Here is a 13,857-nt window from a genome sequence, read left to right as displayed (position 1 = left end):
ATATAATGGCTTGTCACTGTGATCTAGCGGTATAGCTAGTAACATAATGGAAAAGCTCCTTGAAGGATGCTCTTTGGATTAAAATCGAGGCATTGCGAAGCTCTCAGTGGCTCTTTGTAAACGATTAACTCAGAGGCTGCCTTGTCAGACCACTTATGGTTAATATACTATATTATGCATAGGGGAGGAGGATACAAGTTGGGTTTTTTTTTTTTTTTTTTTTGAGAGAGAGAGCTTGAATACTCAGGTCAGCGTGTTCTCTGTCTGTGTTTGAACACATGCAAAGTAATTCTGTGTACCATTGCTTGTTTAGTATTTGTCAGAAAGCTACCATAGTCTCTTAGCTTTTTTTTCCAAATTAATGACAAAAGTAAGTAGTACCTAATGATTTTTAAAAATCATTATTTCTTCTGTGATTCACCAATAATTCTTATCTTTCATTTCAGGTACGGTCTTCAGATGTGTCATGGTCTGATACCAGAAGGACTCTCCGCAAAGACCATCGATGGGAATCTGGCTCCCTGCTAGAAAGAGAAGAAAAAGAGAAGCTTTTTAATGAACACATTGAAGCACTTACCAAAAAGAAGAGGGAGCACTTTAGGCAACTTCTGGATGAAACATCAGCGGTAAGAGCTGTATATAATCAAACTTCAAATCCTCTTTTGTCAGCCTGTTGTAATTTATCTTCTTCTGGATTTCTCTCCCTCAAGCAGAATAATCTTTTCCCTGGGCCCCTTCATTTGCTTCACCACTATGTTTTCTTCATAACAGAATTTATGCAGTGTGTTTCGTTACCTGTTTATCTGGAGTGTTGTTTGTTTGGCATTTCGCTTATTCACATTTGAACTTCTAATCAGTGGGGATTTTGTTAATGTTTGTTTGTTTTAAGTCTCCTGCAGGATGTTACATCTCTTCAGCACTGAGTTATTTGTATTCTTTACTAATGACAACTTTCTCTTTCAAATATCAATATATTTATCTTAATTAATATCTGTGAATCAACTTACCAGGTCTCTCTGTCTTGATATTCTCAATTTCATCTTGTGCTTCTGAATCTGAATTTCTATTCTATATAAATGCTATGAAAAACTATCACTCTTTCTGTGTTGTGGAGTTTTAGTGAGTCTTCCTCTTTTTTGATCATGTTCCAACTTCACTGTTTTCTTCAACACTAAAGTTTTAAACTAATTTTTAGTGCGTTAGTTACAAGTCCTTAGAATGTCAAGCAGATTTTTACTATAACAGAATAGAATGACAATTATGTAACTTTGAAGCAAGTTTTTGAACTTTTGAACAACATATTTATATACATAAATATGTATCAGAAAAAAAGATGTTTGAATGTAAATGATGTGAGGGTTTTGGCTTGAAAATGCCATCTCAAAATAAAAAAAAAAAAAGAAGCCAGTATAAAAATTGCAATATAAAAAGGGAAATTGTACAATCATCTAATTAAAATGATTAAAGTAGTAGTAGAAATGATTAAAACCCAACACTTCAAAGTTGTTGCTGTATTTTTAACCTATTTCAGTGCACTTGAGAGATTTTTTTTAAAGGTTCAGATTTAGTGATATTTACATTCCTCCTCTTAGAATCTATGATTTTCTTGTAATTTTGACCCGTTTTGCTTTTTTTGAAAGATAACTTTAACATCGACATGGAAAGAAGTGAAAAAAATCATTAAAGAAGATCCGAGGTGCATTAAATTTTCTTCCAGTGACAGGGTAAGAGTTTTGTATCACTGTTGCTGACTTTTAGCCTTGTGCAGTATGCTGAGGAAGTAAGTTAGTGGCTTCTGAAGCAATCTTCACGTTAGGCAAACAGAAATATTATTATTGTTTAATTAAGTCTTTTTGTAATTTAAAAATGCAAAAAAAAAAATTTACATGTAATTGTTTATGTTCAGTATGCTTAGTTGCATGAAGTACTTACTCTGTAGGCTTTTCAGGTATTCAGTATTTTAAGCTTGTTTTTTTTTCTTTCAGAAAAAACAAAGAGAGTTTGAGGAATACATTAGAGACAAATATATTACTGCCAAAGCTGACTTCCGGACGCTATTGAAAGAGACCAAATTTATAACATACAGGTATGTGGCATAATGCTAATGAAGAGTAATTTTTTTTACTCTGTTTTTCCATATAAATGGCAACAAACTTTTTTCCTATCTAACATAATTTGGTATCTGCATTACATTCTTTTAGCCTTTCGTAGCACGTCAAAAGAAAAATTGCAATGGATAGAGGTATCTTTGCCTTTTTTTTTTTTTTTTTTTAACATTACTACTGATGATTTACAAGCACTGAAAATCAGGCTAACACAAATGTCAGATTCTGTTTGGTTTAGAGTAGTATTCAGCATATTCTGAACTGTCAGGCATTAAATTCATCCTGTGGCAAGGGCCAGCTTTCATGTTTGTATTAGTCCTTGGTTTGGACTTGAGAGGGATTGATACTGAGCTGAGGCCTGTGTTTCAGGAATTTGGAGTAGACAGCAAAGAAATATTGGCTATGTTGAAATGTATAATAAAAACAAAAATAATTTGTTAGGTCTCTTTGGGAGAGTTTCATTAAAAAGGGTGTCTTAGATACAGGCAGATTTACAAAGGAGTTAACTTACAAAGCTGTTAACTCTTTCACTCAGCTTCAGGGAATGTTAAGGCTGCTACAGAATCTTGGGGATCAAAACAAATTTCCCATTAGAAACGGAGATTTCATGCAAAAGAGAAAATGAAGCTCTTCACGTATTAACGAACAGCATGTTTCCATTTGCAGTCAGTGCTGCAGCATATTGGAGGTGTGGTTTCAGGTGGTGCTGCTGTCAGTAAGCTGAATTAAAATGCCCTAAATTGATGTGGTTTGTCAATCAAGCTGGACTGTAGCTGAGACTTGAATTTACAAATGCTAATTTGTAATGCTCATTTGGGTGCTTAATTTAACTCTGTTTCCCCACCCTCTAGACTTTAGCATTTGTATAGCTTATGTAGTGTTGTACAAGGCCTTTGCATCCACAGACGCGAGTCTTCCATGATGATTGATTAATGCAAAACTAATAGCAGCAACAAACACTTTATCATGCATAGAGAGAGTGGTGTTGATGTGACTAGTCCTGACCTAAAGTGGCATCTTTCTAGCTAAGATGGTACCTAAGGCTCTGCACCCTTTCTTTGCTTTGATTTTCCCATTGATTCTACCTGCAGTTTCTTGCAGTGAGGGCAGCTTCTCTAAGTGTGTACCAGCCACCACTGGTAAGAGGATGGATTCCCCGTGTGTTCTATGTATTTTTCTGGATTACTGTCAGATGGTAATTTTTACGCTTGCTTTCAGATCCAAAAAGTTGATCCAGGAGTCAGATCAGCACCTGAAAGATGTAGAGAAGATTTTACAGAATGACAAGCGGTATCTGGTACTCGACTGTGTACCAGAAGAGAGACGCAAACTGATTGTGTCCTACGTAGATGACCTGGACCGTCGAGGTCCGCCTCCACCTCCCACAGCTTCAGAGCCTACAAGACGAACAACAAAATAATTATGAAATGCTCTTAAGCCAAGGGTATCTGTTAATTCAAAAAAGCTTGCATGAGCCATCTGTCAGGTTTATACATATACATTACCGTGAATATATTGCAAAACCATCTGAGGAGCAGAGGAAGAAGCAGCATTTGTGAACATAAAATGGTCTCTGTAAAAAGAGAACATCAAAGATATTTATGATTTTCTTTGTAGGGCATGACTGACAAAAGAATCCCAATGCGTGGGCTGTGTCTAGTAACTTCAGATCTCAGAACAATGGAATATCTGTATATGAGGTGTGGGTGTCTGAGATCTGGAGGCATTCTTCTCAGCAGTGTTATATATGCAAGTCTTAAGGATGATTGCGCTTGTAGTTTGAACTTAGACTACACATATACCACAAACTTCCTAATGGTTACCCAGCGTCACCTGTATGAGGAGATGAAATGCTGTCTCATAGCTTAAATTATTGATTACTGAAGACCACATTCTGGAAACACAAGCCCTGATTCTCTGCTTGCTTTCACTTTTGTAAATGGAACTAAATCCATTAAAGTCAGTTACAGCTGTGTGAGAGGAGAATTGGGACTACAGAGACCAAATTAAATTTGTTCACAGGTCTGCTTTGTTCCCTACCCTATCCATGAATTAGAAATGAAATCAGGTTGCTCTGCCCAAGTGAAGATTTGTCTAATAATTTTTACTCGAAGTTGGAAACACTTGGTAAATAACAGTGGTTACCAGAACAGAACAGGACGGTTGTATAAACACATTTTTATTTACAATAAAGTGATCTTTACATACTTCTGGATTAGACTGTGGATTTCCCTTCTGGGCAATTCTTGTAAACTATACTCCTGTTTTGAATGTTAAACTTGTGTTTCTAAAGTTTAATTTTGAAATGTTGGGATTGTTCAGTTTATGTATTTGAACTACAATAAACCAACCCTTTTTATATATGGATTGTACAGGCCTAATACTAGTTTTTGTTAAATTTTGTTAGCCGTGAATTTAAGAGTAAAGCAAACAAAACCTAAGCCATGCTGCCTAAGTTTTTGACTGTGTTTGGCAAAACAGTGCTTATGGTACTGTGTAACGCCAAATTAAATTTCATCAACAACATTCAGATCAATATATGTGCAGCTGGATGCCAAACAATTATTTGCAAATCACATTTCACAATTTTTCTACTTTCATTCAACAAAAAGACTGAAGAATTAGATTTTACGGGAGGTGGTGTCTGTATTTCCTTCTATTTATTTCTTCCCTATTTGACGCATATCTTCCTTTTGTCCCTTTTCTGGCAAGGGGTGAGGGGTGGGGAAGGATTGATTCCTCCATGAGGAAAAATTGATTTGCCCCAAATTATTTTTGGGGAGACCAGCCATGGAGAGTTCCCAGGTAGTCTTGAGTACCGAGTCAGAGTGGGGAGGGCTTTGTACCAGTGACATCTAAAACATGATGGTCGTAGTAAGAACGTGTACCCTGTTGAATTTAGGCAAAGCATCCCTCCTAGCTAATGCTCTTGTTAGTGTCCACCTGCTCCATGCCGGGCAGACAAGCGCATGCAGCACGTGCTCGTTGAGCTCTGCAGATTTAAGAAAGCTTTGCTCACAGTAGCTCCATATAGGACTGTGTAAACACACCTTAAATTTCCTGCTTCACAAACATGTAAAAAAATGAGTTGTTTCTGTGCAGCTAAGTTAGTGGTCTTCAGTGGTCTGTTGTGGTCTGACAGACCTCCACCCCCCCAACACAGAGGATCGTCTCTGCCGGACTGCCAGCTCGTGGTGCCCTGTAAGGTCATCAGTCTGGCTGTGCCCAAATCATCTGGAAACCAGGCGAGTGCAAGGCCTTTGCTGTGAGTGAGGGTCCAGTAAGCAGGATGGTAGCTTGCTTAAGGCCACCTATGTTGGACTTGTCTGTGAATTGTAGTCCCACTTGGAAAATACAAAAACTAGCTCAGCTTTGGCTGCGTGACTGTGACGGAGGATGCCCTGCAGCAAGGGCAGTTTGCAAGGTAGGCTACAAGTGCGATTAGGAATTTTTTAGGCTCAGGCCTTCCTTGATTTTGGTGACGCCAACGCTGCAGACATGTTGGGGGTTGTAGAGCTACACAAGTCCCCAGTGTAAGTGCTGGGCCTGGAGAAACCCCGAGGCTGCTATAGTTCAGCTTGTGTTAGGAAATCAGACCCTCAATTAGCACAAATTCTTCATGTTATTTTTGAATGTCGGGTGTCTTAAGATAATTAGGTGATCCAAAGCTCGCTAAGGGAAAGAGCTTTCACTTATTTGTTCACGTTTGAAAACAGACTTTGACACAAGTAACTTACTCAGAAGCACAGTACAAGGTGAGCAGGAACTGTTCCACCAAGGAAAAGGTGTCTAAAGGTACATGCTATGATAGCGTCAGTTCAAAAAAGGAAAACTGTCCCACGGTGAGCACGCTTGACTTAGCAAACATCCTTTAAAATCTGTGCCCGCTTAAAAGGGTGACTTAGTCCGTACGCGAAGTCCTGTTTTACAGTTGCAAGTCAAGCAAACCCTGTGCTGCAGCTCTCACCTCAGCGTGGCTCTAAAACAGCCCGCTGGCCCCCAAAGTCCGGGAGCAGGCGCTCCACCAGGGCGGTCTGCGCGTGGGCCCCGGGGAGCGGCGGGATGCGGCCCCGGCTCCCTCCCCGCTGGGCGACGGCTCGTTCCTGCCGCGGGGGCCGCGGCCGACCCCGCGACCGCTCTCGTCCGGGGCCGGCGGGAGCCCCGGCTCGGCGCCGGCGCCCACGAGGTCCTGCTGCCTGCCGGAGGCGTTTTATCCGCGGCACATCGGTCCTGACCCAGTTGATTTGCACGCTGTCTGTATCTTCGATGCCGTTGTTAATTTATCGTCGTCTCTGTCGTGACTTTTTTATTTCCTAGCTGGTTTTGCTTCCTTTCCCTGATTTTGGATTCAGCGTATTTCCTGCCTTTGCCTATTTTAAAAGCAGTTTTTTCCTTGCTTCCTGTGCCTGTCTGACAACCGCGATCGAGCCATCCGACAAACAGAACCGCTGCTTTTTATTTCTTAACTTTAAACTTCTCTAAAGTCTTCTTTTTTTTTTTTTTTTTTTTTAAACGAACAAACTAAGCGTTTGAAGCGCAAGAAGGCGGCGCAGAGACGCTTTGGCCAGGCCTGCGGGCAGGGAAGAGGCTCCGCTCGCCGCCGAAAGCTGGACGCCTTTGGGGCGGCGGCGGGACCTGCCACGGCCCGGCCGGTCCCGGCGGTGCCCCGGCGTCAGCCCGGGGATGGCGGCGGCTTTTGATCTGCGACGGCGAGAAGGAGCGAAGCAGCTCGGCGGCGGCTCCGGCCCCCCGGGGTGGGCTTCTCTTCGCTCAGCTTAGCAGATCCCTGCAGGAGGCCGGGCGGCTTTTACGGCTCCGTCCTTAAAATGCGGTTAACTTGTTCATTGCGTGAGCGAGACGGTCATTAATTCCAATTTATCTTCTTGACGGAGACCAGCTGTTGGGGGGGGCGTTGGTTTACCTGCGTGGGCCGGGGGCGGCGGAGGGCCGGCCGGGGTGGGGGCCGCAGGCCGCCCCTCGCCCGGGCAGGCCGCTCCGCCGGCAGAGCGGCTGCAGGCCCCGGCCTGGCCGCTGCCCCCGCGCTGGCTCCTCGCTGCCCCGAGCCGCCGTCGAGGGGGCCGGCAGCGGCGCGCTGCCCCGAGCGGGGCTGGTCCCAAAACCGCCCGGAGCCGGCCGCCGCGGGAGCCGTGGGGCCGGGAGAGCGTCCCCCGGGGCGTCGTTAGCCGGGACGCCCTGCTCGTCGTAGGCCGTTTCCTGAGGAGCCCCATCAGGAATCACCCGCTTGCGGGTGTTTGAGGCCCCCTCACCCCGGGACTGACCCTCTCCACCACGGCAGGTCCCCGCCGCGCGGCACCTCGGCGGCGGCGCCAGGGCAGCGCTCGCCGCGGCGCTTTGGCGAGGCCGCGGCCGCCAGGGCCCTTGGCGCGAGGGAGGACGAGGCGCGGGAGCCCGGCGAGGCCGGTGCCGCTCCGGTCGGCGGGGAGCCGCTGGCGGGGAGCCGGCCGGTCACCCCGGCCGCGCCGGATGGCGGCTGACTAGCGCAACTGCTGCTCAGCTCGTTTAAATCAGCGCAGGTCGAACGTTTCATGGTTTTTATGAGCCATCCCTCGACCGTCAGCCGCCGCTGCCTTGAGGATATGGCGTCAGATGACCCTAACGGCGGCCGAACCATTAGTTTTATAACTGTGCCCTGTGTGTAAATTGCTTTCATTCGTCCTCAAGGTAAATGATAAAGCATGGTAACGCGTTCAACCTCTAGTATTGTTTCGCAGCAATAAATGGGTATTAACTCATCAGAGCTAGTCCTTGCTCCTTTTCTTCATGTTCCTTCAAGCAAGCTTTGGAAATAATGCTCTTTCGCTTGTGTAATGTACGACTGACTTCTCCTGCAGCAATTTCCAGCAGTGCACACCGAGCTAGCGTCCTATCGCGGGCATTAACCCCTCAGCCTGCCTGGTCAGGCAGTTATGCTCAGGGGTCCGTATCGGCATGAAGCGATGAGACACAAACCAAGAATCACGGGGAAGAAAGCTCTCGGTGAATTAGTTCCCTCTGGAAACCTAAGGAGGGAAGAATAGATCATTTATTATGATCTTTGTGATTTTACTTTAATTCAGTGCTTCGCAGCACTGTGAGAATTTGGCTGTTGCTGAGCAATGATTATAGGCAGTAGCTAATAATGGTCGTATAAGTCTAATTTTGTCGTGTCTCACCCTCAGTTGTAGGAGTGAATAAGAACCTCCAGTCCGATCTATTTAAAATGTAATCTTACACTAATACCACTGATCTTCTCCTCACATTTCATTGGTGTGCAATTGCTTCTAGCGAGCGGCCATCCGGGCTTGTGCCCCACGGGCAGACGGGTTGCTGCTGCCTCTCCGGGGTGGCAGCTAGGACCTCAACAAGCCAGGACCTGCTCTGGGACATGGATGGTTGGTGGTGGGTTCCTCCGACCAAGGCTGAGGACCCAGGCAGCTGCAAGGTTTTGCCAACATCTGCACTCCAAAAAGGAGAGCCTTTCCATCACAAATATTGTCATTTTGTGTTTGTCAGTCGCTGTACCCAGTTCAGGTAGCCTGCCTCTAGCTTCACCAGGTCCGTAGCACTGAGATCCCTCAGCTGCCTTGCTGGCGCCCCAGAGAGAGCCTGGGCTGACATGTCTTGGTAACATCCTGTGGAAACTGCTGGGGCAAGGAAAAGCTAGGACCAGGTTCCTCTGCGACAGGCGTCCAAAGCGCTGTATACATAATGTGATTTGCAGAGGTAAAGACAGATGTGGCCGTTAAAATGTCAAAAGCCGTGCTGGAAACGTGGACGGGCGCTCTGCGTAGCCGGCGCCGGACAGCGGCTCCCCCGGCAGCGTCCCGCTGCCCAGCCGGGAAGCGCTTTGTGCACCCAGGACGACACTGGCTTGGGTTCGTGCACGTTTTGGTAGATGAAGGTCATGCAGTTACTGCGAAGGTAAATGAGTGTCTGCTTGACTAACGTTTCCTCGGCAGTGTAGTCCATGCCCTGCAGCTTGCAGCCAGGTGCCTCTCTTTAAATCCATCGTCAGGAGCAGCAGCGAGCTGGCGCACGGGCTGCAGGGCAATGGGCAGTTTGTTTTAATGCTTTATCACAAAGTGAGATTTGTCCTCCCGAAGAGGGTGAGCCATTCACTGCAGCCACTGTTTTACTGCCAAGAGCGGCCCCTCTCCCTCCCCGCGGCCCCCTCCCCGCGCGGGGCACAGCGCCAGCAGCCGGGGAAAAGCGGCAAAAACGGCCCAAGCCGGGCGGGCGGCGCGCGTCTGCGGGGCTCCGGGGTCTCAGCCCCCGGCAACCTGAGTCGTCTATCAGCGCCGCAGAAGTAGGATCAGGTTTTCAGCGTCAAATTGAACCAACCGCGTGCGCCCCCTTAGCGCGGTTCGGCCGCGGAGGCCGTCAGCCGGGAGCACGCGCGTATTTGTGCGGCGCTAGAGCGAGCGTCGGGCTCCATGAACTACCACGTTTGATTAGACGACCCAGGGTAAGGTCCAAGCAATTAGCCCAACCAGTTTGTTTATTAGGATGAACGTCCCCATGCAATCAAGCACAATTGGGGACAGGGATGGAGACGGGGACGGAGACGGGGACATGCACCAGCCCCACGCGCTGGCACGGGGGAACGGGGATGGGAATGGGGACAGGGATGGAGACGGGGACGGGCATGGGGACATGCACCAGCCCCACGCGCTGGCACGGGGGAACGGGGATGGGAAGAGGCATCAGCCCCCTGCGCCAGCACAGGGGGGGTGGGACATGCCCCAGCCCCACACACGAGCATGGGGACGGGGACATGCACCAGCTGGCACGTGGGGACAGCGACAGGGATGAGGATGGAGATGGGGACAGGGATGGGGAGATGCACCAGCCCCCATGGCCCCGCACAGGGGCGACGGGGATGGGGACGGAGATGGAGATGGGGACAGGGATGGATGGGGACACGCACCCACCCCACGCGCCAGAGCAGGGACAGGAATGGGGACGCATCGCACTTAACACCATGCCAACCAATGACGCCACACGAGGACACGTTCGGGACAACTTTACTTCTGACACCAGAGTGCAGGCTTTCTTTACAGGAACAGAAAACATGTTTTTTTTTAAAAAATGATTCATTTGCCTTTTTTTTTTTTAAAACATTTCATTAAAAAAAAAAAAAAGTTACTCCTGAAAGCCATCACCTGTAATCACTTTATAAGCCAGTGCACTTTTTTATTCCTTTTCTTGTACTCGTTGCTTTCAGCAAGGCGAACGCTCGGCTCCAACCCCCGGCGCAGCGGGGGCACCTCGGCCCGGCGTCGCTGCAGCTCGCGGCCACCCCGGGAAGCGCAGCGAATCCTGGCCGTGCCTTGCGGAAGCGGCTGCCTGGGGAGCGCGCTTTGCCCTCAAAGCCGGGCCCGCGGGCGGTGGGCCGCCGGCCGCCCCGCTGGCGACCCGCTCCCGAGGCGGCGGGGCCAATCGTGCCGCCGACTTCGTTTGTTCCTTTGCTTTTTGTCGCGGGAGCAGTTTTCAGACTGCATGGAAACTCAGTATTTATGTATTTATTTATTGAACAGTTGCTTGAGTAAAGGAGGGGACTGAACAATCTTTATGGCAGAAAGGGGCAGCCTTGCCATGCAAAGAGGAAGAGTTATTGTTTTTATTATTATTACCATTATTATTATTATAACCTAGACCCATAGACAGCCTCTCTCTGAAGCAGTCAGGTGCTAACAGCAATATATGGTTGGTTTCCTTTTTAGAATGTCATAAATTAGCAACTTATCTTTAAAAAAAATTGAATAAATAAATAAATTAATTAAAAAAGAAAAAGAGAGAGAGAGAAACAGAGAGAGAGAGAGAGAGAGAGAGAGAGACATAGTCACAACATGCAAGAGATGATTACAACAGAACAGTTAAAAATGACCAAAACAAAATACAAGAACTGCAAAGAAAAGCCCAGGTTCAATTTGGTTTGCAATCAATGCATTTTGGAAGCATCAGTTATAAAGGTATTTTGCATACCAAAAAAAGGCACCACAGTATCTACAAAGCCAAATCCTCAGGAGAGTTTCGGGGGGTGCAGAGGGAGGGTAGCAGCCCTGGCGAGAACATCTCCCCTCCCCTTTACGCTTGTCCAGCGCAAATCTGATCTGTCCGCTTTGTGTTTGGTTTTGCTGTCTCCGTTGGTAAAAATATGGAATAATAATAATAAAAAGAACAAACGCGAAAAGTGGCAAAGGGGACAACATTCTGATTTTGCAAACTAACAGATGGACTACTTCCAGAATAAAGTTTAAAAAAAAAAAGATCAGGCTGGGACTGCTTTAACCAAAGGCCCAGCCGCGCACACGCTCAGGCACACGCACCCTCCTCCCCTTCCTTCCCAAGCACGGCTGCCTGTTCACGTCCCACACTGCCGCTCGCCCAGCTCGGCGGACATCTGCAGCCGCACCGCCGCCGCCAGCGGACCCTGGGAGAACGAAACCCTGCAGCTCCCAAACCTGCTCCTGAAGGGACCGTGTCACCTCTCAGCTCGTAAAGCAACGGGAACGAACGCCGGCCTGCGGCGCTGGCTGCCGGCAGGCCGAGGACACCGAAACCTGGTGGCTCGCCTCCGCGCCGCTGGTACGCGCAGAGGGGCAGTTAAACACATGAACAGGGAAGAGAAAGGGGGGAAAAAAGAAAGAAAGAAAAGAAACATTTGAAATCGTGTGTTTACTAGTATTCAGTACATGAGCTTCCTAAAGAATAACTTGTCCTCCTAGTTAACCTTGTCCTGGAATATATACAGGTTATTTGTCGCTGCCACGGCGATGATATTTTCCGAAGGGTGCCAAGCTGTATGCAGGATCTTTTTGCTAAAGTCCAGACTGTCCACACTGATTTCGTCTTTCCTCCGCTTGCCCCCGACGCAGACCTTGCGGGGCTTGAGGATGGCCCGGGGCTTGCTGTTCTCCCGCGAGGCCTCCAGCGTGACGTCCCGCTTCGTGTTGCGGTCGAACATGCGGAAGAAGTTGTTGTAGGAGCCGGTCATGATGACGCTGCGGGCGAAGGGAGGATGGGGTAACAACTGATCCTGAAATAGCCTTCAGGATAATAACTAATATGGAAATTAGTCTTTATGGCAAAGATTTAGCTGACCTGAACCGAATGATTTTCACGCCTTTTTAGAGGCAAGCTGCCTTTTGACTAGAGGCGAACTGAGTATCTGGTGATATAATGAGATTTAGATTAGATCTGGAACTCAGGTTTGAGGCCCAGTTGTGCCTCATTAATCTGCTCCGATGGTTCGGCATTCTCTTCAGAGAAAAAAACTGTAGAAATCTCGTGTGGCCAACCGGTTTTGCATGTTTTCTGCCACTTGAGATGGTGCAATTTATGCATGGATAGTTATTATAATTTTTTTTTTGTAATCAGTGGCCAAAATACATTATCATCATTCTCTTGAATAATGCCCCCAAGAATGGTTAATCTCCTGAGACTCCAGCTGCATCCAGACCAATACAAGAGATTAGGCCTCTTCTGGATTTGGTAAGATGCAGTACCAGAACCATATCCAATACCAGGACTGTGCCTGGACCTCCAGATCCCCTCAACAATGCTTGAAATTTGGAGGTGGTTGGATAAAAGGGTCTAAATGCAGGTCATTTTAACGATGCACTGTTGAGACAAGTTCTCCAGACCCTGCAGCAAACTTCTGTGCAGGCACCCAAAGGCCCAGTGAAAGGACTGCAGAGAAGGACATGAAAGCCACCAGTGTTACAGAGGTTTGCTATGGCTCGTTAGGCCTGAGTTCTGGTTTGAATTTAACCTCTATAATAAATACAAAAAAAAAAGAAAAAAAGTCATACCTCTCTTACCCGTGAGGCATCTCCAAGCACAGAACGGTACCCAGGGAAGCAGAACCCCCCCCCCCCCCCTTCCTGACCCACACTGTCCCCCCTCCGCCATCTTTCTCACCTGTCAGACCCATTCCACACACACTCAAACTTATCGAAGATGCAGTCGTTCTCGTAGAGCGAGCACAGCTTGCTTCGGAGGTAGTCGTGAACCTGGGAGCAGAGGGGGACAGGCAGAGTGAGCGCGCGACCACGCTTCAGGGACCGTCACCGGGGCTTAAGGCTGAAATACAGCCCAGCTGGTAGCCAGCCCCAGAGCGCTCTGTCCTTGTCCATGGCAAACAGGCTACAATTCACTGGGTCACCCAAGCCCATATTTAACAGTTCTTCATTTTCTTGGCCAAGATTTAATGGCAGGATGGTCCCATGTGTCAGATCTGTCCCTCTGATGCTTACCTGGTAGGTCTCGATGGGCCGGTTCTCCATGTTCAGGTCCCACACTTTGACTGTGAGATAGTCCCGGGTCATGATATACCTCCCGCTGTGGCTGAATTTAACATCGGAAATTGAGGAGATGATCTCAGAAAAAAATGACCGGTTACTTGGGTCTTCGGGCTCTTCAAAAACTGCAGAAGAGGAAAGGACAAGTCCTAACATCAGCTGGCGTGTACATGGTGCAGGACACTGCGGGTGCTGCGTGCTCCTGCCCTGTGCCACCACCGGGCTGCTCCGGCGCCGAGGACCTACCACCCTGCTTGACGAGCCCACAACGTGTGTGAGGTGCAAAACACGCACTTTCCAAAAATGCAGTATTATGAAAGCAGGCTTTGGTTTGTCTTTGAAGGCTCCCAAAAGCTGAGCCAGGAGGAAGGCGCCGCCCTGGCACCCCAGGGACAGGCCCCGGGGACGGTGCGGACTCCCGGGACCTGGGGGGCGGCCGCTCTCCCACC

At 47.8% G+C, this 13,857-nt stretch overlaps 2 protein-coding genes across 8 annotated transcripts in view; one reads left to right on the top strand and one right to left on the bottom strand.

Annotated features, from left to right (window-relative positions):
- TCERG1 (transcription elongation regulator 1) overlaps positions 1–4,468 on the top strand; it is a 37,237-nt gene extending 32,769 nt beyond the window's left edge. For all 5 annotated transcript variants that reach the window (XM_068959584.1, XM_068959587.1, XM_068959586.1 and 2 more), the window contains 4 exons: positions 447–626; positions 1,641–1,724; positions 1,986–2,086; positions 3,324–4,468. In XM_068959584.1, coding sequence (XP_068815685.1) covers positions 447–626; positions 1,641–1,724; positions 1,986–2,086; positions 3,324–3,525 — 567 coding nt within the window. In that variant the 3' untranslated portion in view covers positions 3,526–4,468. The remainder of the gene's footprint in view (positions 1–446; positions 627–1,640; positions 1,725–1,985; positions 2,087–3,323) is intronic.
- A 5,645-nt stretch (positions 4,469–10,113) lies between these two features.
- The window catches only part of PPP2R2B (protein phosphatase 2 regulatory subunit Bbeta), a 132,656-nt gene continuing 128,912 nt past the window's right edge, over positions 10,114–13,857 (bottom strand). For all 3 annotated transcript variants that reach the window (XM_068959645.1, XM_068959649.1, XM_068959646.1), the window contains 3 exons: positions 13,364–13,533; positions 13,029–13,120; positions 10,114–12,109 (listed from right to left, as the gene is read on the bottom strand). In XM_068959645.1, coding sequence (XP_068815746.1) covers positions 11,830–12,109; positions 13,029–13,120; positions 13,364–13,533 — 542 coding nt within the window. In that variant the 3' untranslated portion in view covers positions 10,114–11,829. The remainder of the gene's footprint in view (positions 12,110–13,028; positions 13,121–13,363; positions 13,534–13,857) is intronic.

This window comes from Struthio camelus, chromosome 13 (assembly GCF_040807025.1).
Source record: "Struthio camelus isolate bStrCam1 chromosome 13, bStrCam1.hap1, whole genome shotgun sequence".
In the NCBI taxonomy this organism is placed as follows: Eukaryota; Metazoa; Chordata; class Aves; order Struthioniformes; family Struthionidae; genus Struthio; species Struthio camelus.
This window is presented reverse-complemented; position numbering and strand designations above follow the sequence as displayed.